General features: G+C 39.3%; 2 protein-coding genes and 1 long non-coding RNA gene across 4 annotated transcripts in view; 1 reads left to right on the top strand and 2 right to left on the bottom strand.

Moving 5' to 3' along the window:
- Positions 1-1,066: 1,066 nt before the first annotated feature.
- TTC32 (tetratricopeptide repeat domain 32) lies at positions 1,067-2,686 on the bottom strand. The gene is made up of 3 exons (XM_063424487.1): positions 2,529-2,686; positions 2,280-2,440; positions 1,067-1,503 (listed from the first exon to the last, which is right to left on the bottom strand). Exons 1-3 carry the CDS (start codon positions 2,669-2,671, stop codon positions 1,376-1,378), a joined length of 432 nt encoding a protein of 143 aa, XP_063280557.1. The 5' UTR covers positions 2,672-2,686; the 3' UTR covers positions 1,067-1,375.
- Positions 2,687-3,644: 958 nt separating this feature from the next.
- WDR35 (WD repeat domain 35) overlaps positions 3,645-23,909 on the bottom strand; it is a 41,409-nt gene continuing 21,144 nt past the window's right edge. The window contains exons 12-27 of the mRNA XM_063424478.1: positions 22,329-22,473; positions 20,989-21,052; positions 20,223-20,276; positions 18,340-18,449; positions 16,672-16,882; positions 16,037-16,117; positions 15,777-15,913; positions 13,336-13,539; positions 11,385-11,531; positions 10,144-10,276; positions 9,386-9,496; positions 8,124-8,288; positions 7,106-7,246; positions 6,174-6,330; positions 5,321-5,561; positions 3,645-4,374 (exon numbers count right to left, since the gene is read on the bottom strand). Of these exons, the coding sequence (XP_063280548.1) occupies positions 4,224-4,374; positions 5,321-5,561; positions 6,174-6,330; positions 7,106-7,246; positions 8,124-8,288; positions 9,386-9,496; positions 10,144-10,276; positions 11,385-11,531; positions 13,336-13,539; positions 15,777-15,913; positions 16,037-16,117; positions 16,672-16,882; positions 18,340-18,449; positions 20,223-20,276; positions 20,989-21,052; positions 22,329-22,473 (2,252 nt within the window). The 3' untranslated portion in view covers positions 3,645-4,223. The remainder of the gene's footprint in view (positions 4,375-5,320; positions 5,562-6,173; positions 6,331-7,105; positions 7,247-8,123; positions 8,289-9,385; positions 9,497-10,143; positions 10,277-11,384; positions 11,532-13,335; positions 13,540-15,776; positions 15,914-16,036; positions 16,118-16,671; positions 16,883-18,339; positions 18,450-20,222; positions 20,277-20,988; positions 21,053-22,328; positions 22,474-23,909) is intronic.
- On the top strand, positions 4,369-6,279 carry LOC134565108 (uncharacterized). 2 transcript variants are annotated; one of them, XR_010083773.1, is made up of 3 exons: positions 4,369-4,600; positions 5,947-6,038; positions 6,154-6,279. It is a non-coding gene; the product is annotated as an uncharacterized LOC134565108 (long non-coding RNA). The 2 variants fall into 2 exon arrangements; XR_010083772.1 differs by having other exon boundaries at positions 5,879-6,038.

Raw genomic sequence — 23,909 nt, 5'->3', positions numbered from 1 at the left:
AATTGCTCCCAGCCCTGTGCAGTACTTCTGTGTCAACAATGGAATGAGAATTAAGCAACATTCAAAAAACAACACAAGCCAGAATATTATCTCTAGCATTTTTGTTTTCCAAAATATTCACTTCAATCAATTCTTCAATTAATATTTTGATCTATATTAAGTGTTCTGTGCAGAACCACATTTGTGATCTCTCTTCTCACAGTAGAACTTCGTAAGTCACATTCAACTGTTCATTGCTGCTTTTCTAATTGTCTCAGCACAGTCAGTCAGGAACGTGTTTAGTTCTAGCTCACCTTCTCACCATCAGCCAAGAGTTGGTAGGATTTCTCAGTTAAGACTGAGGTGGCATGAAATCTGTCAAGTCATTGAATTATCTGTGTTGTTTTAGAGATAGAACACTAAAATAAATGCTAGCAAAGCACGTGCTTAATATATCAAGAAAAGTCCAAAAGACTTCTGAAGGGGAAAAAATGGTCATTGCCTATTTCTCAAACTGTGAATTGTCATATCTTGGTATTACATGTCATATTTCTGTTAATTCAAATGGCTGCAGTCAAGTGTCAAGAGCCTGAGAGGTAAATGCAGCACTTTCTCAGCTCTGTTTCAACTTGCTCACTGGGGCTGTTGCAGTTTCATCCCCACACTCAGAGTGATCTCAGTGAGGCTGCTGGGAAGGATATCCAGAGGCTCCAGTCTGCTCTCAAGACTCACCCAAATGGTCCCATCATCTTCAGTGAGCCCTGTGCAGGCTCCGGGATCATCCATGGAGGAACTCACCGTAAGAAGCAGAAAGGTCACTGGCATAATTTTATTCAACAAAATCCTAAAGGCCATGTGAACAATCAGAGAGCATTTATGTTACTAGAACTTGTAAGGGAGTTTCTTGCTGATGATTTACAGATTTCAGTAATGGTCCTTCCAACCATGTGAGAAATGAAGCTGCCTGGGGGCTCACAGGCAGTTCCATCAGATGGATTTCACACTGTATTTTCAGGGAATTGAGCTCTTTAATAAGAAAGCCACAATTCCTCCTATGAATATTTTCCACAGTAAACTCTGCAGACAATCATGAGATAAAAAGTGCATATTCATTTTTATTTTCAATAAATCTGGCCAATACTTTTATTATAGAATTACAAAGTATTTCTGTACAAAATCTGTACATGTCTCACAGAGATCAACATTACATGTTCCCTCAAAAATAAAAATCCCAAATCTAGTTTATTTTGCAACCATAATTAATTTTTAACTTGTTTACCTAAGGATGAAGTTCTTTAAAAGATCGTAACAGATGTAAATGATCTTGTGTTTTGTCCATCAATGACAAAAATCACGTTTAGGGGAATATTTTCACATCACATCACGACCTGAATTTTCAATAACCCCGCTTCTGTTTTTCTTCTTTATCAAGGATAGCCTGTTTTAGACTCAATGCCGCATCTTCAAACTGGGGGTTTAACTCTAATACTTTCCTGAAATCTTTCATGGCCTCATCAAAGTCTCCTGTCCCAAAAAAAAGAAAAAATAGGAAAAGTAAAATTATCTGTAAGTGCTCATGGTCACAAACCCCTCACACCTCAAGAACACCTCCTAATACACTCACAAAGTAGCAGCTACTTTGTGGATCCACATCTGGATTCTCCAAAGGCACAACTGGGAGTGAAAGGGTTTCACAGCAAGAACCAGAATATGTATTTTTGAACCTCAGACGGACTTAAGGCTCAGTTCAGCCAGTTTATTCCCAAGAGAAGGAGACAAAAGGCCCACACCAGTAATGAGGCTGCCTAAAAGCTGGCACACAGGCACAGAGCTCCCAGCTGGTGCCCGTGGCCCGGCTCCATTCTCCAGTCCCTCGACCTCTGACACGGCCAAGCCCTAACAAAAGGCACGGGGCTGTCATTTTGTGATGGCATCATCAAAAACCGGGCAAGAAATTCCCCAGAGGTGGCCGGCAGCTCACTGCAGTCGAGAAGGCTGTGGTCACTGCAGCTACAGCTGCTTGGGAGATGCATTAGCTCATATTTAATGGTACTGTTTGGAACTGGCTTGTTTTACCGCAGTGCAAATTCTTCCACAAGTCAGCTACACCTTTCCTATTTTCCACGGAATGGCACCGTTTCTCATGACTCGGCAGCACCGCTCGAACAGGGGCAGCGGCAGTGAAGGTGCCGCCACTGCCGCGAACGCGTGTGGCGCCCGTCCCGAGCGGTGCCCGCCCTCTTCCCGCCCGCGCCAGCGACCCGGGGCTGCCCGGGGGCGCTGCCCGCCCCGGCTCGTACCCAGCCGGTAGCGCACCAGCCCGCGGTTGTAGTAGGGCACCTCGAAGCCGGGCTGGCACTCGATGGCGGCCGTGAAGTCCCGCACGGCGGCGGCGAACTCCACGCGCAGGTACCGCACCTGCCCGCGGTCGTTGAGCGCCGTGGCGAGGTCGCTGCGGGCGCTGCGGGGACAGAGGGAGCGGCGTTAGCGGGGGCCCGCCCGGCGCGCCCGCCCGGCGCGCCTGCCCCGCTCCCCGGCCCCGGCGTTACCCCGGGGGGCTGCGGGCGATGAAGCGGCTGAAGAGCTCCTCGGCCGCCGAGAGCCGCCGCGCCCGCAGCTCCGCCCGCGCCGCCGCCAGCAGCGCCGCCGCCTCCCCCGCCATCGCGCTGACGTCACGGGGCGGGCGCGCCATGACGTCACGGGCACGCCGGCGCGCGCGGGCACGTGAGAGCGGGGCGGGGAGCGCGGCCGGCGCCCAAAGGACACAGAGAGCGCGGGGTGCCCTGGGAGAGGCGGCACGGCCGGGCTGGCCGAGACCGTGGGGATCAGAGCTGGAGCGCCTCTCCTCGGGACACAGCCTGGCAGAGGTGGGGCTCTTCAGCCTGGAGACGGCTTTGTGGAGAGCCTAGAACACCTTCCGTACCTAAAGGGGTTCTAAGGGAGCTGGAGAGGGACTGTTTACAAGGGCAGAAAGGGTAGGAGAAGGGAGAATAGCTTTAAGGTGAAGGAGGGAAGGTTTAGATTAAACATAAGGAAGAAATTCTTTACTGTGAGGGTGGTGAGACACTGGAAAAGAGACGCTGTGGATGTCCCATCCGGGGAAATTATCAAGAACAGGTTGGATGAGCTTTGTGCTACTGGTCTAGCGGAAGGTGTCACAGCCCATGGCAGAGGCCTTAAAAGAAGACGGCCTTTAAGATCCCTTCCAGCCCAGGCCGTTCTGCTGCTTTGTGATTTGTGGAGATGGGGTTTATCCTCACCTGGCCTAAGCTTAGGTGAGAGACAGCACAGCAGAGGTCCTGTGCTCTCTCTCAGAAACGTGCCAAGGCACATTGGGAACGTCACAGCCGACGGCTCCTGTCAGGCGGCCGAGTGCTGGCTGCTCCTGGGGACAGCAGCTCCTGGGGACAGCTCATCCCGGGCATCAAGGCCTGCAGCACTGCCAGAGCACAGGCCTAAAGCAGTAAGGTAGGACAGTGAGACATCCTTGAACCTTGATTGTAACAAGGGTGATGCTTCAGCTCCTGAAACCTGTTCAACAGATGCAGGCTGCTCTCTCACGCTGCATGAGAAATGCCAGGTTCCGGGTTGCAAGTTCATGGAGGTTTCCTTAACCTGCTGAAGATGACATTGCCCAAGCTCAGGAACCCAGCTGACACACTGACTGCTGCATGTTTTCAAGCCCTTTATTGCTGTGGTGGGTTTAAATACACTTGGCAAAAGAAACCAGCACTAACATATGCTTATACTGGTATCATCACTCTAGTAACTCTAAACAGTAGTACAAAAACATATATGGTAATAATATCAAAATTATTGGGACACTATTTCAACTCAGGAATCACTTCCTTCCAAAAACTGAATTCTGAGTAAACCCAGTAATGTCCTATGGAATTAGAGAGACAAAAAAATGGAGCCTGCTCAGAGTAGACCATATGATATGAGCCTACATTCAACTCACGTGGTTTTGAAACTAGGCTCAATCTACAATTCAAAAGAATGCTTTTACCTTAAATCTTTTTTTAAAAGGGTAGCAAAAAATGGAATCTATTTACATGGTAATTTCTTCAGATAAACGGAAGCAGTAAAGGTTTCTCTTGTGGGCTTTCTGTTTTGGAAGTTTGGTTTTTTTTAATGTTTCTCTAATAGCAGCACAATACAGTACCTGAGTTGTATTTCAAAAGATAGTAACATTTTAGAGGCTGTTTTTAGCAGTCATAAATGCAGCTACAGAGTCTTTATTCTCAGCTTACTGGGCTGTGGCACAGAGGACAGGCTTTATAATGGGCTGCTTCTCTGGCTTTCATATAATGCTTACACACACTGCACATCCAGAATTGATAGTCCAGGATAGGGGCTCCTGTTGCAACACATACAGCAAGTTTATCATCTCCACTATAGAAAAAAAAAAGAAAAAAGGAGTAAAGCTGAAAGAATAAAAATGTGGGGTGCCAGTTGTTGATTGGAAGTTATTAGCTTATGTAACACTTCACTGTTCATGTAACCAAGTAAATAAATCTTCACACCAGAGAATGCCCACCCCCAGAACCATACAGTCAACAAATCAGGACCAGCAGATCCAAAAGATGAGGTGAAAAGAAGCAGTGAAGGCCATATAAAGGTAAGGCCTGATTAGACACCTGCACTGCTATTATACTGCCTCCTCTAAGGTCTGAAGGGTCAACTTGACAGCTGCTACCGAGATTCTGCACAGTAGGATCAATCAAGACAGGTTAAAATCCTGTTTGCTAAAAGAAAATTGGTTCAGAATCAATTTCCCTATTTACAAGTTCCATGCTCTTAGCAGGAAACATCTACACACTGTTGTGAGTACAGCTCCTCTAAGGACTTGCCCCTTAAATGTGTACTTCATACCCATTTTAACTTCACATATTACTCTTTTCACAATTACCTAGATTTAGGTAATTGACAAAACACTGACCTGTTAGTTAATAATGGTTAAACAGTCCCTTTTTGATGCTTTCATCACCCCACCATGGTGGTGTAAAGAGTAACATTCTTACTTTAGTGTCACATGACACAGTCTCAAAGGTCCTAAAACTCCCGTGCTTTGTCTACCTGCATTTCAAATTAAGATGAAGTTACATCTTTTTGCCCAATACCTCAAATGCAGCCAGTGTCTATTTTCCCAAACAACACAGTGCTGTATTACCTTTCCCCAAACTGGCTAACTCCTGCCTCATTCTTGCCCAATATTTGGTTTAAGCAGCAAAGCACTTAATTAATTTGGTCACACACAAAACCTGCTAAAACCCAAAATGCAGCGAACATCAGAAAAAAGCTACAATGTTAATATAATATCATATAATAGTGAACCCACCTCTCCAGAACATCATCCAGATCAGGGTTTTTTTTATACTCTGGATTATATCTTGTGAATATCTCTAGAGCAAGGTCTTCATACTGTTGCCTCTGCTCTGGGTTTAGAGTTTCCAAGGATTCTAATTTAACAAAGGCTTTTGAACAAATATCAAATGCTCTCTTTGCACATGCACAGAGTGCCAAGAGGGAATAGATTTCCACTGCAGGGATAATGTCTTCATAATCTTGCAAATGAAGAGCTAAAAATATGACAAAAAGAAATCCAAGGAAATTATTACACATCTTCTGAGAAGTGCAAGTTCTCAGAAGTAGAAAGTTGCAAGTTGCTACTAGAAGACAATATTAATTCTAAAAATTGGACAAAATTAACCACATCTTTTTACTGATATGACTATGAAGCATTACTCTAAAAAGATTTAGGAGATGTCACTTGGAAATTGGTGTCTTCTTGAAATGCTTTATTTTGGTTGGTTGTTTGGTTGATTTTAAAAATATTAGAAGGGTTTAAAATCTTTATTACTTGGACAAAGTACATGGCACTGTTTTTTTCTCTAAGTCCCACAGGTTTTTTGTGAAGCTCTGCAATGTGGTCTGATGTAAATTCAGGTATGCCTTATAATTTAGGGAGAGAAACAAAACAGTCAGCAGAACATCTACAGAGATTGACCAATTTACCAGGCAAAGATTCTAGTTTTCTTCAGCAAAGTCCTTTCCAGGTATTGTGACTGCAGCCATTTAGATTCATTTTATGGTTTTGGTTTAAATTCCATGGACTTACTAAGAACTGAAAAATGTGGCAGCTATAAATGAAGTTATGTGCTTCCTTTACAGGGTTGAAAATGAATTCTTACCTGTTTTAAGTGCTGCATCTTTAGAACCTTTATAGAGCTGTTTTTGTGCAAGTATGAAAAAGTGGTAAGCCTCAGCTCCTCGCCAAGCATTGTCTGCAAAGCGATTCGTTGAAGAAAGAACATCTTCTTCCAGCAAACCAGCCAAAGCTGAACCACTCTGAAAACCAGTATCACAAATAATTTTATATGAAACAGGTACAGCAGGAAATGGGGATGTATGAAAAGAGCTTTTCTATACTTGGTGATTAAACCACTGTCCGTGTTAAGTGGGAAAAATACAAATGGACCTACAGTGAGCACTGTCAGGCGTTCTGTACAGGGAACAGGCACAACATATGGTGCAGATTTCCAAAGATAAATATCATATACATGTGGATACAAATATATTTTGTGCACATCTGCAGACTGGTTCATGGTTTGGATTAATTCTGCGTTTCAACACCAAAGCTCTTAAAAATTTATTTAAACTATTTCATTTGTGCATATGAAGATGAACGTGTGAGCTGAGAAAAACAATTCCATTTGCTTCCCCTGTATCTGGAGCCATCTCCCTGCTAAATTACAGGCAATGTACCTTAATCTAATCACAGATCACCCTTTGGGATCAATGCTTACTCCTAAATGACATAAGGATCTTGCAGGATGAAAAAAGTCTTAGAGTTTCTTAGTACGGTTTTCACTGTTATAGTGAAATCATTAAGAAAAACATGTTAAACTTAGGAAGAAAAGTATCTACTAATACATACAATTTAAATTTTTAAAATAATACTTAAAACAATATATTTTCAGGGGTAACTTGCTCGAAGGAAAACTTTGTTCTTAGTAGGGAAAAGGGTTATTAAAAAAACATTATAGGCTCCCATGAAGATGGCTTGCTTTATTCTGACTCGCAGATACTAGAATTCAAAAAGGGAAAAAAAAAAAGACCCTACCTCTGAACTCTTCTCTTTAACTTTTCCCCTTTGTGCATTTTGCATTTGTTCATGACACTGTTCCATAAGTAAGGCTGCTAGCACATAAAGCTTTTTAACTCGCAAAGGCTTTGTCCTTTTCTTTGACTCTTCATCTGCAATCTTAAAAAAATAACAAAAGGATTTAATTCTCTTGGACAACTGTATGCTTGTACAAACCTTGGAAATCGTGCCAAAAAATGATTCTGCCTTTAAATGTAATAATTTAGACTGCAAACAGAACTATAAATGAAAATGTCAAAGTGAAGTATGCACATTATTCTGTATTTATTTAGCTAACATGTATATAAAGCCAGATTCTCAGGAAGGATAAATCAGTGTAACCATGTGTAAGTCTAGTGAACTAGTATAAAAATAAACTAAAAAATAGCAATTTTTTAACACATACATGGCTTTCAATAAGGTCTGGTGGTTTTCCCAGAAAAGAAGAATGGCTTTGGATAGTTACATATATTATATATATATATACTGCTATAAATATTTTCTGTAAAAATTACGTATCCCTCCTACAAGACTTTAAGCTATGTAGAGAAATCTCTGCAGCCAAACCAAATCTAAGCAACATCTTTATCATAAAAGCACACCACAGCCATTTCTAACTGAAGGAACTAACTGAAGCAATACCAGAATTTAACTTCTAATTATTGACATTGCTTTTCTTTTTATTTTTTAAAAAGGAGATAAAAATAACACCCATGATATCTAAAATAATGCAGACATTGCACCCCAGGCCAGGCTAGGTTTTTCTACCTACATTTTCTAGGCAATGCAGAGCATCAGGACCTTTTCTGAGGTACAGTTCATCTCTGATTGAACTGAAAGTCTCAAAATAAATAAATAGCTGCCTTGTGTGCCATCTGCTTATTGCCTAGACATTGTAAAAACTAAAATAACCCCAAGAGCATAAAAGTAGCACAGAAATAGTAAGAGCTAGTCCAAAAAACCCAGTTATTTGACATAAAAATAAAACGTGTGATACCTTGAACATGAGCTTAGCAGCTTCAAAGAAATAATTTGCATTACGATAGAGTTCTATAGCATCAAGGATTTTATTCTTTTCCAGTAAATGACTTGCATATCTGGCTAACAAGGATCCAATCTCTTTCATATTGTGATTTTTAGCCAGCTCCACAGCTTTATTCCACTAGAAATTAAAGGAGACAATTATTAATCTCAGGTTTTAAATATACTCTCAGAACAAACCAGTTATCCATGAACAGACTGCAATGTTTGTGTGCAATATTTCATCACCATTTTGAACTAGACTACTATAAAATTAGCATAAAAAGCAAGAGAATACAAATGCTTACATCACTGCAAATCATGTGATGCAGCACTACTGAAAAAAATGCTGGACCTCTGTCCAAAACCACATATAAAACAGTTCCTTCTACTTTCATAAAAGCTATGCAAAATCATTTCACTCATAGCTGGACATGTGGATTTCAACACTTCTGATACTACTTAAACCAGACTCTCAAAAAGCATGTCTGAAAGAGGACCTCAGTCCAGAAGCTTAAAGGACACAGTAACACTTCTATACACCTCCTTTTGTCTGTGAATTTTACTGATCTTCAATGGTTTGGATACTGTGTTTGCCCCAGATGAAAAGTTTGGCAGAATTGAGATCTTAACTGAATCTCACACTTAATAGCCCTTCAGATCCATAAACTAAGAAACTGTTCACATAAAGCCAGCCCTAGTCAGTCCTGCCATTCCCATCCATCGAGTTCCTCACAGCCACCCTCAGTTTTTCCTTTATTTGTGTTGACACAGACATTTGCACAGGTTAGGTCATACCTCTAGTTAAACAGCTCTAGTTACAAACGTGCAGATCAGTTTCCAGCTCAGCTTTTTCCAACTACATCCACGCGCAGACACAAACCCCTTTGCATCCATACAAAGAAGGAGGGGGATGTGGAAAATCTGCAGAATGGACATCTATCTCTTATCCAGTCTTCTCCCATCCTGTGAGGATGCAGCACAGCCTAGCTCCACAGAGGCTACAAATGTCTGTATACTGAGCATGCTGCCCACATAACCCTGCATGTAGTTTTGTGCATGCCCCTCCAGTGGTCTAATCTTAATCTCAGAGAACTGGCTTAAACACTGAACTATGAATTTTCCAGAAACTATGACAAATCATCTGACACTTAACAAGGATTTGTATTCCACTGGGCATTAGGATAGAAATCTCACTGTTAAACTGGTATTGTTACAGATGATCTCCTGCTGCTTTACCTGGTTGAGATGCACACAGGTATCCACGGCATCCTTTGGTCGATTACATTTCAGAAAGGCTGACACAGCTTGTTCACACATCCCCACTCTCACAAACATATAAGCTATATCCTGCAAAAAGCATCAGCACTCTGTTAAATTCACTTCTGCATTTTTAGTGCGTTGTGCAGCAACAGCAGTACTCTTGGTTGGTTAATTTAAGTCTGACAGGGTGGGGAATGGGTTGTTTGCTTCAAGGATCCCATGAAGGCACCAGGCATTGCTATAAATCTTTAGAACATCTCACACTGCTTCTAAATTCAAGCAAGCTATTACAATGAGGTTAAAAGAAAATGCTATGTATTGGTTTACTGGAAAAGGCATTAAAAGAGCATGTTTTGCATTTTTCAAACATTTAGGATTAAGTCAACCACAGCATAGTTTTAAATTAGCTATTATTTAGGAGGTAATTTCCTGCTACATATACACACCTATACCCTGTACACCTGTTCTACACACCCTATCCCATCTACCTCCTCTCCTTTTAGAGCGTTGTCAGTCAGGTCTTTCTGGGCAACTGGGACAGTAAGGAAAGGGAGAGTGATGAAGTATGAAAATAACAGTAATACTAGAGATCAATACCACAGTAACACCACTGCACTTAAGTGAGTAGGCCATACACTGCATTCTTTCTCTCATTCTTAACCCTCCTAAGATGGGAAATTTTAAATAAATAGTTGGGTATAAGACAATGAACAATAAAGGTGCTTTTTGCTTACTGGGAGCAATTTATGATTCTCTGGAAGTGAGTTGGCCAAATTCTCCAGTCCTTGGTAGTCTTCTAGCATGTAGTAACATTCAGCTAAACGTTCCTGGTTTTGTCCTTGGACATAGTACTGTACAGCATTCAGCCTAATAAGACAAAAAAATATGGTGGCTTCTGATGTATACACACAAGAGAAGTTTTTGATTCTGTAAGCCTTCTGCAATTGTAAATTTAAAATCACATTATTTTAAATAGGTAACTTTGCTTGAAAAACTTCCATAGCTAGAATTCCACAGTTTTTCCAAAATGCACTAAAAACTTTGATTTTTACAGATCATTATACTAAAAGTGTAGCAATATTGATTCTCTGACTAGCATAAGATTAGGAAATTAAGGAATTCTTAAATTCTTATATTCCCACATCTGCGGAGATGAGGACAGACAAACCTACAGCTAAACTTTCAGAAAAGGGTTTTACTGTTGTGCTTCCATATTTTGAAATGCAAACACTGAGACCTCCAAGACCATTCTCCAAAGTAACCTAAAGCATCTAAAACTCAGCTTGCAAAATGTAATCACAGGTTTTCAGCTGCACTGTGGCAATATAGTTTGGATAATGGCAGTACATAGTGGAGCTGTGGAACTCTAAGACATGGGCTTAGAAGGCAACAAGAAAAGTTCATGAAACAAATTCCCTGCAGGTTATCAGCTCTAAAGACATCACCTCTGGCTCAGTAAGCACCTGACTGCAATATGTGTTCTAGAGAAATACCATTACAGGTGTGCACTGCCCTTAACATCTTCCTTGGGGGCCCAGTTTGGGCAACAGCTGGAGACAGATCCAGACCAGAGAACTCTGGATCTCCTCAAATATTTGTGACTTGAGGCATTTTAGAAAATTCACTGATGGTTAGTAATTCTGTACTACTTTTAATCCCTTCTGGGTTTTTTTAATGCTTTCCATATCCAGCCTAATATAAGTATATAGGTACTTCCCTTCCTTTGAAGCAGACGGTCTTCTGGCAAAGCAGAGATTTATATCACCTTCACCCTTTAGGTAACTGATCAACAGCTCTCTGTTCATCATACCATGGAACCATAAAGGTGTGAGCTAAATCTTATTATTCGAAAACTATCCAATGTGTTGCGTCCTGACTTTCCTGATACTTGTCTCTCCTCATAAACTAAGTCTTGTCATGAATTTAATAATTTCCTTTGTAAGTTCCTTACTCCTGACTCCTCTCCAGACCGTACCATTTCTGCCTGTCAGCGAAGTAGTCTCCGATGGCGTTGTGTGCCTGCTCCAGCAGGGCGTCGTCCGAGTGCCCCGCGCCCGTCCTCAGCAGCTGCAGCACCCGGACCCAATCGCCCAGCTTGATGCGCAGCTCGATGGCAAGATCCCTGAGAGGAAACGGCAGGGAAAGTCAAACACAACACAAGAGGTAACCAAAATCTCAGGAAAATCATCCAAGAGTATTTTTGTATTTCCTAACCTGCAATGCAGGTATCACAGTCATCCCAGATAACTTGCTTACAATTTAAACGCTATTCCAATAAAGCAAATACTCAGGAGAGTTCACAGGTTGTATGCACTTCTCTATTTGCCACACTCCTGAGGAGTTAAATGATTGAGACAGGGCTGATGTTACTTCAGGTTCCCTCTTACTCTGTTCTGTATCTTTCACTGCTGACCACTACAGGAGATGGCAGCAGCTGCAAAAGGCTAAAAGCAGAAGGAAGGTGGGGGGAAAGACCAAGAAGCAACAAAAATGGAGGCTAAAGCTGAGATGTAATAAAATGGATTTCAGAGACTTCTCTTCCAGACTCAGGGTGATTTTGGATAAAGGAGAAAGGACTCAGCAGTAGCTTTTCCTTTTTATTATTCATGCATACATATGACTCACTCTGTGTCTGCCTGGCATGTTTTTTTCACCAAGCAGAATAATTCTATATTACCTCATATAAAAGTAATTCTGCAGGTGCATAGAAAATAAATGGGAGAGACCTATGTCCTTTTTTTAAAAATGCCCTCAACTTACAAGTAAATTGAGAAAGGCTCTAGAAAGTCAGTGCAGTCAGCTAAGTAAGAGCATATCTAAAAACATTAAAATTTTATTTGAAAAATAGATTTATTTCATTGTGATTTATGGTAGATCCTTATCAGGATTTTTTTAGTTGTAGAAGTTGAAACCAGTAAACAAAACAGTAAATTTTGACTTCTGACAATTCTATGTCCAAATTTCTCTTCAGCCATGTGAAAAGGAATATGCCATATCTAAAACTGGCTATTGCAGTGTGACTGATGTGCTTAGGAGGAAGCCCACATCCCCAAACCATCAAACTGCCATCAACTAATTAACAAATACAAGGAGGTTTTCATTACGAGGCACTATTGGGCATCTCTCCTCAGCTCCTGCCTTCTCCCTCTGCCCTGCCACCCTGTCCCCCTTACTTTCATTCTTACAGCATGAAATAATAACTACTTTTTTTCTCCATCATTCCCTACTGTTTTTCATGGCTCCATTAATCAAAGCTTAAAAATTTCACATGTGCATAAGTGATTCATTCATGTTTCTCCATGTTTGACCACCATCTACCGGCTACACTGCACAACTGCTGCTGCTGCTTTCTCACTTTCCTTTTTCAGTAGAGACAGTGCTCTAGCTAATTATTTAGTGTTAATTTATATTCCTAGCAGTACTAAAATTTTGCTTTGTTTGTTTTCATTCCTTAAGCAAAAATTACACTGATTGGTTTCAATGTCTCACAGTTTCATCCAGAGTACTTCTGTCTCTCCAAAGATTACAGTTCATTAAGAACTGTTGTTTGTATATGTAATTGAGAAGAATGTGTACTTGGCTACTAGCGCAGAGCAACACCACATAAATTAAACATTATGTAAGATTGTTTGTATTTTTGGAATCCCAGTCCAAATACCGACAAAATACTTGTGAAAACAACATCTATAAAACACAGCACTACCTAGAGCAGCCAAGGTTTTGTAAACAGTTTGGAATGCGCTGGTTTACATACAGAACTGGTTATCTATGGATAAACCAAAGTTCTCTCCATCTGATCCTTTTACGTTTTTGCAGAAACTGGTAAAGACTCTCCAGAGACAACAGCCATTCCTGATTAAGGAATGCTTTTTTCCCCCCAGACTTTTCTGTCTTTCTTTACTGCTGAGATGTTTACATGCAATTACCTTCTGTCCATATCCAGATACATTCTTTCAGCTTCTTCAAATCTGCTGAAATAGGCTGCCACTTCTGCTTGCTTCATGGGCTCGCTCTGCAGGTTGCCCAGGCGCTTCACAAACTTTATGCCTTGATAATCCTCGCAACGCACAAAGGCATGTTCAGCTGCCTGGAGATCCATCTTCTGAAGAGCAGCTTCAGCCAGGAGTCGCCTGTGTGAAAAACAAACACAGCAGATGGAAAACCAGCTAGAGAGTAAATTAAAGAGGATACATTTAACTAGAAATTATTTAAAGAAGACCTATGAGTTGTTGCAATGTATTGTTTACTAGCTAATCTTAATACAGTCATGTGTTTATTCCTAATACATTCTGTGATCCATCCAGTACTTGCTCAGGGAGAGATGTTCAAATAATTGCTAATATTCTTTTGTTCAGCTATTCAGATGGACACTGGATTGGGAGGAATGGGCAAGATTTGACTGTGACACTTATGTGAAATGTGTTGCTGGTCTCAGTGCAGTTCCAATTATTTATTTCTCCCTATGCATTTGTTGAAACTTTAAGCCTTGATGGCAGCCTCAGTCTAAGTGTCTCCAGCTACACTGGCCACAACAAATAAATTTTCCTTCTCATCCATCTGGATGTTCCTGTTAGGAGAGCAGTCTGGGAGAGCAGGGAAGACCTTTGGGGAACCTTGTAACTGGTACTGCCCCATTGGTTGGTTCTGCAAATAGGGAATTCAGGCCAAGCTGTGTGCATCAGGTACTTGATTGAGCTCTAGAATTTTCTGCAAAAATAAGGCTACTTAAAATGAAGACTGCCTAATTAACATTGTGAAACAAACTCAGTGCAGTAAGGCACTGACAAAACCACTAATATCACTGCTGTATTCAGTGACCCAAGCCATGCATAGGCAGTTTTGACTTTGTATTTTTTAATCAATTTGAGAAGGTTGGTATCACTCAAACTCAAGTGTTCATCACTGACCGCAAAGAAATCAATTGATCTGCTACACATCACCCTGTTTTTGCATTCTGGAAGCAAGGTCACTGTTCAGTTCTGATCTGGAATATACTGACTTTATATCCAGCACTTCTAGTCCATCTCTTCTTCATAAATGTGTGACCTGTTTTCTCTCATAATAAAATTCATGGCAATTCCAGATCAAGGTGAACATAATTTGATTTGTAATTTGTGATTTTATGATATAGAACTTTTACTGAGACACAGACTTGCAAAACTGATAGTCATTTTATATGAAGTGAACAGATGGTACTAGCTAAGAAAGCAAGAACAATTTCAAAACTCCAAAAATCTTCAGCTAGTTAAGGACATTTTTAAAAATGAAGATGCTAAACACTAATATTTTACATACATACTCAAGATAATAAAATTATACTACTACAGAAACTTTCAATATGTAACTAGCAAATTCTGTTTTCAAAATGAACATTCTGGAGACAAAGGCACAAGTAGATAGAAAGGAATGTTTTTTGGGACAAAGTTTTAAAGCAAGGTTTCTTGCCCAGTCTTTCAGCAACTCTAAATTCATCTCTGAACCATCACTAATTAATGGTGAACTCTCCAACCCCCTTGATGCAAGCTAAGCATTCAATGCTGCAAGAGACCATTTAGCTTCAAAACCAAAACTACTAAAGAAAGGTACAGATAAGTAAACAGTCTCCAGAGAATTAAAGAGATCTGGTCTCCTTCATCAAGGAATTTAGTCAGTCAAGTTTTAGGTTCTGCACTGACTTTTCATCAAATAATCTACTGAGGCCTTTACTCTTCCAGCTCTTACAAGTTGGGGTATTAAACAATTCCAGCACTCCTGTTTTCACAGGATTACTCTCACATGTTTGCTCTGCAGGCTTGTCAACTTTAGTTTAATATCTGAGCCATGTTTAGTTTAAGCCTGCCACTATCTCCATTTCTCAGATTACTTCTGAGATGCTGCATGGGAACACAGCACACCCAGCCCTTCTCATTTCTGTCCTTCATGGGCTGTCCAAATGCTACAAAGTTACTTAGACTACTCTTATCCTACTATCAGTCTGATATGTTGTTTCCTTTACCAGGTTTTAAGCTGTTTAACGTTCAATATCAAATACATAAATTTTAATTATATTTTAACCAACTTGGTTATCTTTCTGCTTTTCATTTCCTTTAAATTCCCTCCAAAACACAAGGAACAGTATGTTTTGGGACTGTATAGCACAGAACAAAAAGGTGTCCTGAGCATACACCATATACACATTATCATGATACAGCACGTGCCTCACATTCCAGGTACTCCAGCATTCATTAAATCTTAAATGATTGTGTGTAAAATGTATACTGCTTTGGCTGGTTTTGAGGTTTTTTATTTTCATACTAGAGCTGTCTGAACAGGAAAAGAATAGAAAAGAAGACAAATTTAAACAAATTTGGCTTATAGGAGATTTTACCAAAGCCTGGGATGTGGATTTTCTTCTATGAATAGGGAAGATTCCTCAATGCCAACTGTTTCAATCAATGCTCGACTGTCTCGTAATGACCGAGTCTCGAAATTGATGATGTAATCTTTGTTAGGATGTTCAGGATTCTAACATAATGGATAAAGAAACATTTTTATTCCTGGTGACTTTTATTTTCATCCAACAAAACAGATATCTATCATTAAGACAGACACCGACTGTTACTAAAAAATAAAATTAATTATACTGACCTTTAATATTTCATCCAGAAGAACAGACTTGATTTCCAAATCTTCAAAGTTGCAAATATATCCAGATGTTTCTATAATGTCCTTAAATAAGTTTTAAAGGAATGAACTTGTATTCAGTCTGAGTAAATCCTAATCAAATCTGTTAAGTATACATATAAATACATTCTTCGCCAAACTAGGATATATGTGCACTTCCAACAAGAAACAAATACTACAGTCATTAACATTATTGGCAATTCTGTAAACACAGACATCATTAAAAATCCTCATGTTTTCTGCAACTAAATTTTGAGAAAGAGAATAACACCTGCCAATATTTGGATTCAACAAAACTGTTTTACAAGTATCTCTATTAAAATTACATTTATATATTCCAAAGCATAAAAAAAATATGCTCCTGAAAATATGACACCATTTTTATGTTTCTAGGACTGACCATTCATTTTACCCATTTGGTCCAAAAGAACATTCCCACATGAGGGTTGAGAAGATTTTGAGGTTTCCTGAAGCAAGTTTGTATAAACACAGACTTGCAGAACAGAATGGTAAGCACAACAATAATATTATTCAAGGAAAAGCCATTAAATTAAGAGTGAATTTTTTGAAATGAGTAGTTGATATATGTTGATATGTACCTCTGGATCCGAGTTTCTGAAAACATACATTCTTGTTTTCTCTATCATTGCGAACAGATCGGGGTTGTCCCTGGCCCATTTCATGTCCCACACGTCCTTGCGTTCCAGCTTCAGCTGCTTGCCGGCCTCGGGCTGGCCCGGGCTGTCTGCGGCCCGCGGCTCCAGGTCCAGGAGAGTCAGAACCCCGGAGAGGTCGATGATAGCAAGACGACTGCACACAAACAAACAGAGAAAATAAGGCAGCTAAATGACACTTCTCCAGGCTGTCAGTCTGAAATGGATCTCTAACCTGGTGCAGTATAATTCTATAGATTAGATGCTGTCGTGTGCCAGAACCAGCACAGATCCGTATGGTTTTCATTTATCTGCACAGCAGAGACCAGACACATGGAAAGATGTTCTTCCTCTGCTCACACAGGACCTGGCCCTGCAAAGGCTCTGAAATATGCCCATTTTGATGTCCAGCATTTTGAAGATAGCTCAGATACCAAGCTGAATGAATTACAGGTCTGTCCCTCACCAAACTTTTCTTGACAAAGACTCAAATTAACAACCGAACAGAATGGGTTTCCCGTGTTTATTAGGAGGCAATGAAGCAGATTATTAAATTAAAAATTCAGTGTGGTGATGCAGACTGTTAATTCCTAAAATGGAATTTCTTGCATTTCTGCAAAGGGTACTCTTCACTTTTTTCCAAAGCAATATAGAGTATAAACAAATTAACCTTTAAAGTTGTTTAAAACATGGGAGAAATAAAATTTCTAAAAGGCTACATTTGAAAATTTACAATTGTATAGGTCTTCAGTGAATCATAGTAACTTGTATTTTCTACAAGGCCATTTTTAAAGCATTTCTGAATATTGATAGGTAGACAGCCTTAATCCCTATTAAAATTTCAAATGCAATTTAGAAAATTAACCTCAAAATGCTTATGGATCTGAGCTTATTTCCATAGAACAAAGTCATTTAGGAAGAAAACAGCTTTGGTTCAAAACAAAATTAACATGGCTCTGACTAGATCACACTGCCTTTTAAGCAAAGGCAAGAGATCTACACCTGCATTATGAATTTTGTTAGAAATTATAAAGTTATTTTGAAGTGATTAAAATTGCCTTGCGAATTCTTGTGTATTTTTGCCTTTTCTGCCAACTTTTCTGCCACTCTCATGCACTCTCTTGCATAAAAAAATAGCTGTTAAGTAGAAAGCAACTTCAGTATTGGCACAGATGAAGCTCAGGAGAACCAGATTTACTGGATACATCACCACTAGGTACAGCCTGTTACAATGGAAAATTAAATGGGATGAATAAAGTTTCCAGGCTTTAGAAGGACACAGAAACAGAAAGAAGTCATAGATATAAAATTTCAGGTTATGACATAGTTTTATCAATTCATGTCATGATCAAAGGAAGGTTATGTTTGGTTCATCTAATAAAACAATGCACTTTCATGTACACAGGGTGTAAAACACAGGAGACCTTTACTAACAGTCTCTCAGAGCAATGACTGTCCAGATGGAAATAATTAGTAATAAATAAATGGTTAATTAATGGTTAACCATTAAAAATTATTACAGAACTACAGATTTCACAGAATTAGTATTTATTTCCACAAATGTTAGTGCTTCATTTTGAAACTGGGTATCTGTGTTAGAAGCATGTGACTTACCTGGAGTTGCAGTTCAAAGACAGCTGATAGGCACGACAGCCCAGGGTATAGCTCTGCACCACAGCCACACTAGGGAGGGTGTACCTCTGAATAGTGCCAGATTCTCTTCCCTAGAGGAAAGCAATGCTGCCTTAGTGAGAGAATTTGTCCATCAGTAAACCCCTTAAAATGGTCTTATTTATATGCTGTTTTAGACAAAACAGCTTTGGGATAAGTGACAGAGCATGAGTGAAAAAGAGGGAGTCATGACCCCAGAAGTTCTGAATTCTGGTATTTAAACAAGATACTCTAAGATGCTACAACTGACAGATCTGCTTAAATCAGGGATGTTAAACAATTACAGTCCATATCTAGCCCACAGAGTTTCAGGAGCCATGAACCTCCAGACATGGTCTACATAATAAACAGGGAGAGGTGTAAAAAGATCCTTGTCCCACACTGGTAAATCCCCTCAAAGAGTTCCATATGGCAGCACCAGCCCAGGTCTGAAAGCAGGACAGCTCTGCTCACGTGGGGCTGTCTGCACACCAACAAGGTTCATCAGTTACTGCAAGATCAGAGCTAGATTTAAAAGGAAATGCCATAAAGACAATGGTTTATTCACAGGCTTGAGTAACAGGAAACAAATCTAAGTACCAGGTTTATCTTTATTGTGCTGAATTAAACACCCATCCCCTATGTCAAGATGTCATCAGTCCATCAGGCTGAAAAGATTGACATCTCTGAACTGAAATTATCACTGCCACTATTTTCTCAAGGTGTTTCTGTAAAGTGAACAACATATCCAGCTTGGTTTGCCTACTCTTCAACTCTTATGTTGGAAATGAGTCAACATTAAATTTCAAAGGAGTGAAAATTTTATTCCTTCTTTTTCTTTTTTCTTCCCCCAAAGCCATACCTAAGATTCTCAGCATAAATCACCATTCTTGACTTTTTTGCATATTTAATACTCTATAGACTAAAAAGCAGATTAGTTCAGAAGTGTTAGAAAATTGAACCACTATCATATGCATTCAGCTTCAGCACATTTATCCAGGTCTGGTCTCAAAGGCATTTCCTCTCATTCCTTTTCTTTTAACAAAGGTCACAGATAAATTATTGTCAGAAGTTCATTTTCTTATTCTTCAAGCAGAAACAATCCCATAGTCACCTATTAACCATCACACTTCTTTTGTTCATGCCTTCTCCCATGACCCTCTGATTTTGTAAAATCCAGTCAAAGGATGTAACAAAAAAATCCCAAATAAGAATCTACACTGGAATCAGAATATGAGAAAACATCAAGATCTTTCCTGGAAGGTGGATAACAGGAAGAAACCCTGTTCTTTCTCTCTCTTTGTTCTGTTCAGTTAGTTTGCCCTAAAGCCCACACGTAAGTTTGTTCATCTAATGAGATCACTTTCCAGCTTGGAACAAAAAAATGCACCAGTTCTTTAGCATGATTCAATACCTCATACATCTGTATTGGTGTATTCATCTGTGTACAGTACAGTACCGTGCACTACACCATTAATATATAAACAGACAAACTTGGTAAATCTTTGTGTCCAGAACACACTGTCTCAGAAAGACTTCTTAGGACTCAGATTACAGAATTAAGTCCTGACCTAGACTTTATAAAATCCTATGTGTAAGTATTAACTCAGGCAAATAATCTGTAATTAAATTGTAAGTACTTAGTGAATTAGCCCTCCTAAAGAAAGAATCCAGCTTAACAGAAGTAACTGTTAAAGTTATCTTTGAGGAAGTTCAGAAAGATTTTGTCTGTGTAAATTCTAAATTCAGAAATGCTTTGAAATTATAACTGCTTATGAACATAGAGAAGAATCTTGTGCCTATAGGCACAAGAGGCAATTACAAGTTGTGTTAATCATGTAGCTTACCACAAGCAGTATCTTATCAGATGCTGTTATTGCACAAATTGGATCTCTAGTTCCCTGAAAGTAAACAAGTGGTATCAGTATCAGTTCTACTGCAAAGGTAAGAATGATCTGCTAAAGAAAGAAGGTTATTTAAATAAACAAGAGTGTTGCTAAGTATCCACATAAAAAGTGGCTATCAAACCTTGTCAGCATACAGTCTGTGGATGGTTTATGGTATCAGTAGCCTTTGCAATTGGAATCATGACAATAATATTAACAGCTTCCTTTCTTGTCCTGTGCCTCCCCCCAGAAAGACAAGAAACAGGTGTTTAACAGAAAACATAAGAAAGCAATAATCCCTGACTTGTGAGGTCTGTTAATTAACTTCAGGTATATTAGTAAGGACATCCAGCACTTGCACACATACATGAAATGAAAATGGCCAAAAATACTGGAAAAGATTACAAAGGTTATTGAGTTCCAACAAAGTTATATTTTGTTTAAGTAAGAGGAGCTGCAAGAAGACAGCAGGTGTCTACATACTGTACACACCCACTTTTTCCATGTTCCTATAGTTTGCTGTATATTTCCACTAATACACAATGACACGGTAACAGTACCAACCAGAGGGAAGAAACATAACACTCACGTACAAAAGGCAGAAGTAAAACAAATTTTAAGTACAACCACTTTTACTAATTAAAATCTATAAAATAAATCAACACTAAGTACAGCTTTTTCAAGCTACCAGTGACACCACAATCAACTAGTTCAAAACTTCACTCACTTCAAAAGCTCTGCTATTATCAAGGTGTCCATCTCCTGAAGAGGTGTCATCAATATGATAGATCCTGTAGAGAAGGAAAGTTAGAAGAAAAAGCGAGTCCAAAAAAAGGATCATCTTTGGTAGCATCAGTATGTTCAATCCTTGGAAAAGAAACCATTGGAATTGGAGAAGAGAATAAAAGCTATGCCTGTTCTTATGTTCAAAAGCATCCCCTTTGATAAACCTGCTTTGTATTTATATACAGACATGGCAGTTGCTTTCACTTTCACAGCCCCGATGCTCTATTTTCCTATGATCAGCACACTTTCATCCTGTGACAGTAAGTTCCTGCTGTTACAGTCAAGTGTCCTGCTGAAAACCATCAATCACTGTTGTCCTTTTCAAACATGCACTTCCATATTTCCCCAGGCTCCTCTCTATAATTATGAGGAGCTTCACCTTCATAGCCACAAAAACTTATGTATTACTGTATTATTCAACACTTACAACTTCTCTTTTGCCTTAAAAAGTAGCATTAGGAAAGATTTTAGAATGCTAAAATCATCATTAAAGCCAAATTACAACTAATTACATTTTTTAATATTTTTATCAATTTATAACCTTATCCAAGGCTAGGACATCCATGACCTACAACAATGTAAGTTATTACACTATTTACAAATAATTACTCATTAATAGGGATATATGGTGACAAGAGATGCTAGGTTTATAGAAAGATGATATAGTGTAGAGATGATATGGAAGAACACACAAAATAACTAAAAAGAAAACCATAACAAAGTTGCAAGCTTTGTGGAGGTGACAGAAAAGTTAATGCCATAAATGAGCACCTGGGAAGGAAATATTTTAGAAGCAAAACACTGTTGACTTTGGCTTGTTTAGTTTGAGAGGATAAAAGTCCATACAGGATTAATTGTCAAAGCCACAAGCAGACACAAGTGTATTAGAGAAGAGCCAGCTGGACAGACTATGTTCTTACAGGCAATGACAGATGAGAAGCAGTTATCAGAGGGAATAGAGTTGCCTGGAAACCAAGAGCATGGAGGAGAAACAGGAGAGGTGTAAAAAGGCATCAAGACACACAGCTCCATAAGGAAAACATGCAGCAAGCAAATGGAGACACTGAACTGGAACTAATCCAAAAATGTCTTAGGGGTCCGGATAACAAACACACAGTTGTTATACAAAACTAGTACTTTCATCTTACAGGCCTGCAAGTCAACAAACCTGATTAGAAAAATGAGAAGACAAGGGTTTGCATTTAGACATGGCAGAATCCACCTTTATCAACGACACCAGAGCAGTGGGAGAAAAATGCCAAAGCCAGAAGACAGACAAACCTTTCCCTTCCCTCTTTCCTGGTCCATGCCAGCTGATTGATCTCCATGGTTGTGCGCTTCTTGGCCACCCAGTACTGCCAGACGTAAAACGCTTCTCTGGAAGCCGCGATCACGTGCGTTTTGGTCATTGTGACAAACAGGGGCTCTGGCACAAAACCCAGAGAGTTGCAAAGTTAGAGCAGCAAGCACTGCAGTAGATGCTGATTCATACATCTTTTCCAAGATGGATAAAAACATACACCCATACATTAAAAGCAAAAAACAACAACCAAAAAATCCACCCACATGCAACCTAACAGTGGTTTTCATTAGCTGGTAACAAATTTCACAGGGGCCTTGTGGCCTTGTCCAGAAGGACACAGAAATTCTTTACAAGTTCTGATTTTACCATTAACACTTTTCTCCCTGCTGTTTCAGCAAATCTTCATGCACTGATGCAGAAAACATCAAATACATTTAGAAAAACTTTCAGGTTAATGACCAGTTCAGGAGCATCTCGAATCTCCTTAACAAGATCTATTAAATACTTCCATATCTGACATATTTAAGGCTATTCAAAAGTTGACAATCTAGAAGAGACTCTTTTTCTTAAAAACAATTCATAAATTTTAAGTTAGATATGCTGGAATTGCTGTTTGTACCTTAGTTAACAGTTGGACCAAATATCAATTCTTTATCTGAATGGCAACAAATTAAATATTTAGCAGACTGTACACTTAGTCTTATTTTATTATACCAAAAAACTCACAGTGTAGGAATGAAGGATATTTTCTTTACTTCAGCCCCAAATCCACTTAGGATACATACAAAAACTGAGTATCTCATTCCTGCTGTTCATGCTCAGTAAAAAAAAAACACAAAAAAACCCACAAAAAAGCCCAAAAAAGCCCCCAAAAAACCAATGAAAGAAAGAAACAAACAAACAAACAACAACAAAAAAAAAAACACAGAAAAGGCATAGAAAAACTAAGAAACCTAGTATGCAAACCAGCCAATGTCTTTAAGTTCTACAAGTAAATCATTATGATACCAAAAAACCCCACCAAGATAAATTCAAAAGAATTGTGCAAACCAGTCTGGTAGTGGAACACTGAGTCATGCATGTGAGCAGAAAGTACAATTCTTTTACAGTGAATATCTTTTATTTTTTTCCCCTCTCTATTTTAGCACAGAACAGAACTCTGGAGGGAGCTATAAGCCTGCCACATAGAAGAGCAGAGCTACAGGAGCCAGATGGGGGAAGATTGGTTGAACAGATTTCATTTCTTTGAAAAAGAGGATTATATAAGCTACCCAATGGCTGCAGAATAGTTTTTAGTAAAAATGTCAATACTGGGCAAGAAGGCTTAGTGACAATGCTTAACATGAGCAGCACAGTTGTTTACATTATATGCAACTCAGTGTATTTCATGTTACCTGTAAGACATTCAATTAATTTCAATAATTAGTCACATCCAAACTGAAGGATACAGTCTCCTGTTTCATCAAAAACATTAATAAATTCTATGGTTTTGCTCTGGTTTTTTATTAACTTCCAGCTGTATGTGCCATAACAACCAATGCTTTTATCCTTTAGAAACG

The sequence above is a fragment of the Prinia subflava genome, chromosome 2 (genome assembly GCF_021018805.1).
Source record: "Prinia subflava isolate CZ2003 ecotype Zambia chromosome 2, Cam_Psub_1.2, whole genome shotgun sequence".
Lineage (NCBI taxonomy): Eukaryota > Metazoa > Chordata > Aves > Passeriformes > Cisticolidae > Prinia > Prinia subflava.
This window is presented reverse-complemented; position numbering and strand designations above follow the sequence as displayed.

Coding starts and splice junctions, on each gene's coding strand:
- TTC32 (XM_063424487.1), bottom strand. CDS start 2,671: ATGGCGCGCCCGCCCCGTGACGTCAGCGCGATGGCGGGGGAGGCGGCG. Junction 2,441..2,528: donor ATCGCCCGCAGCCCCCCGGG/GTAACGCCGGGG, acceptor CTGTCCCCGCAG/CGCCCGCAGCGACCTCGCCA. Junction 1,504..2,279: donor GCTGGTGCGCTACCGGCTGG/GTACGAGCCGGG, acceptor TTTTTGGGACAG/GAGACTTTGATGAGGCCATG.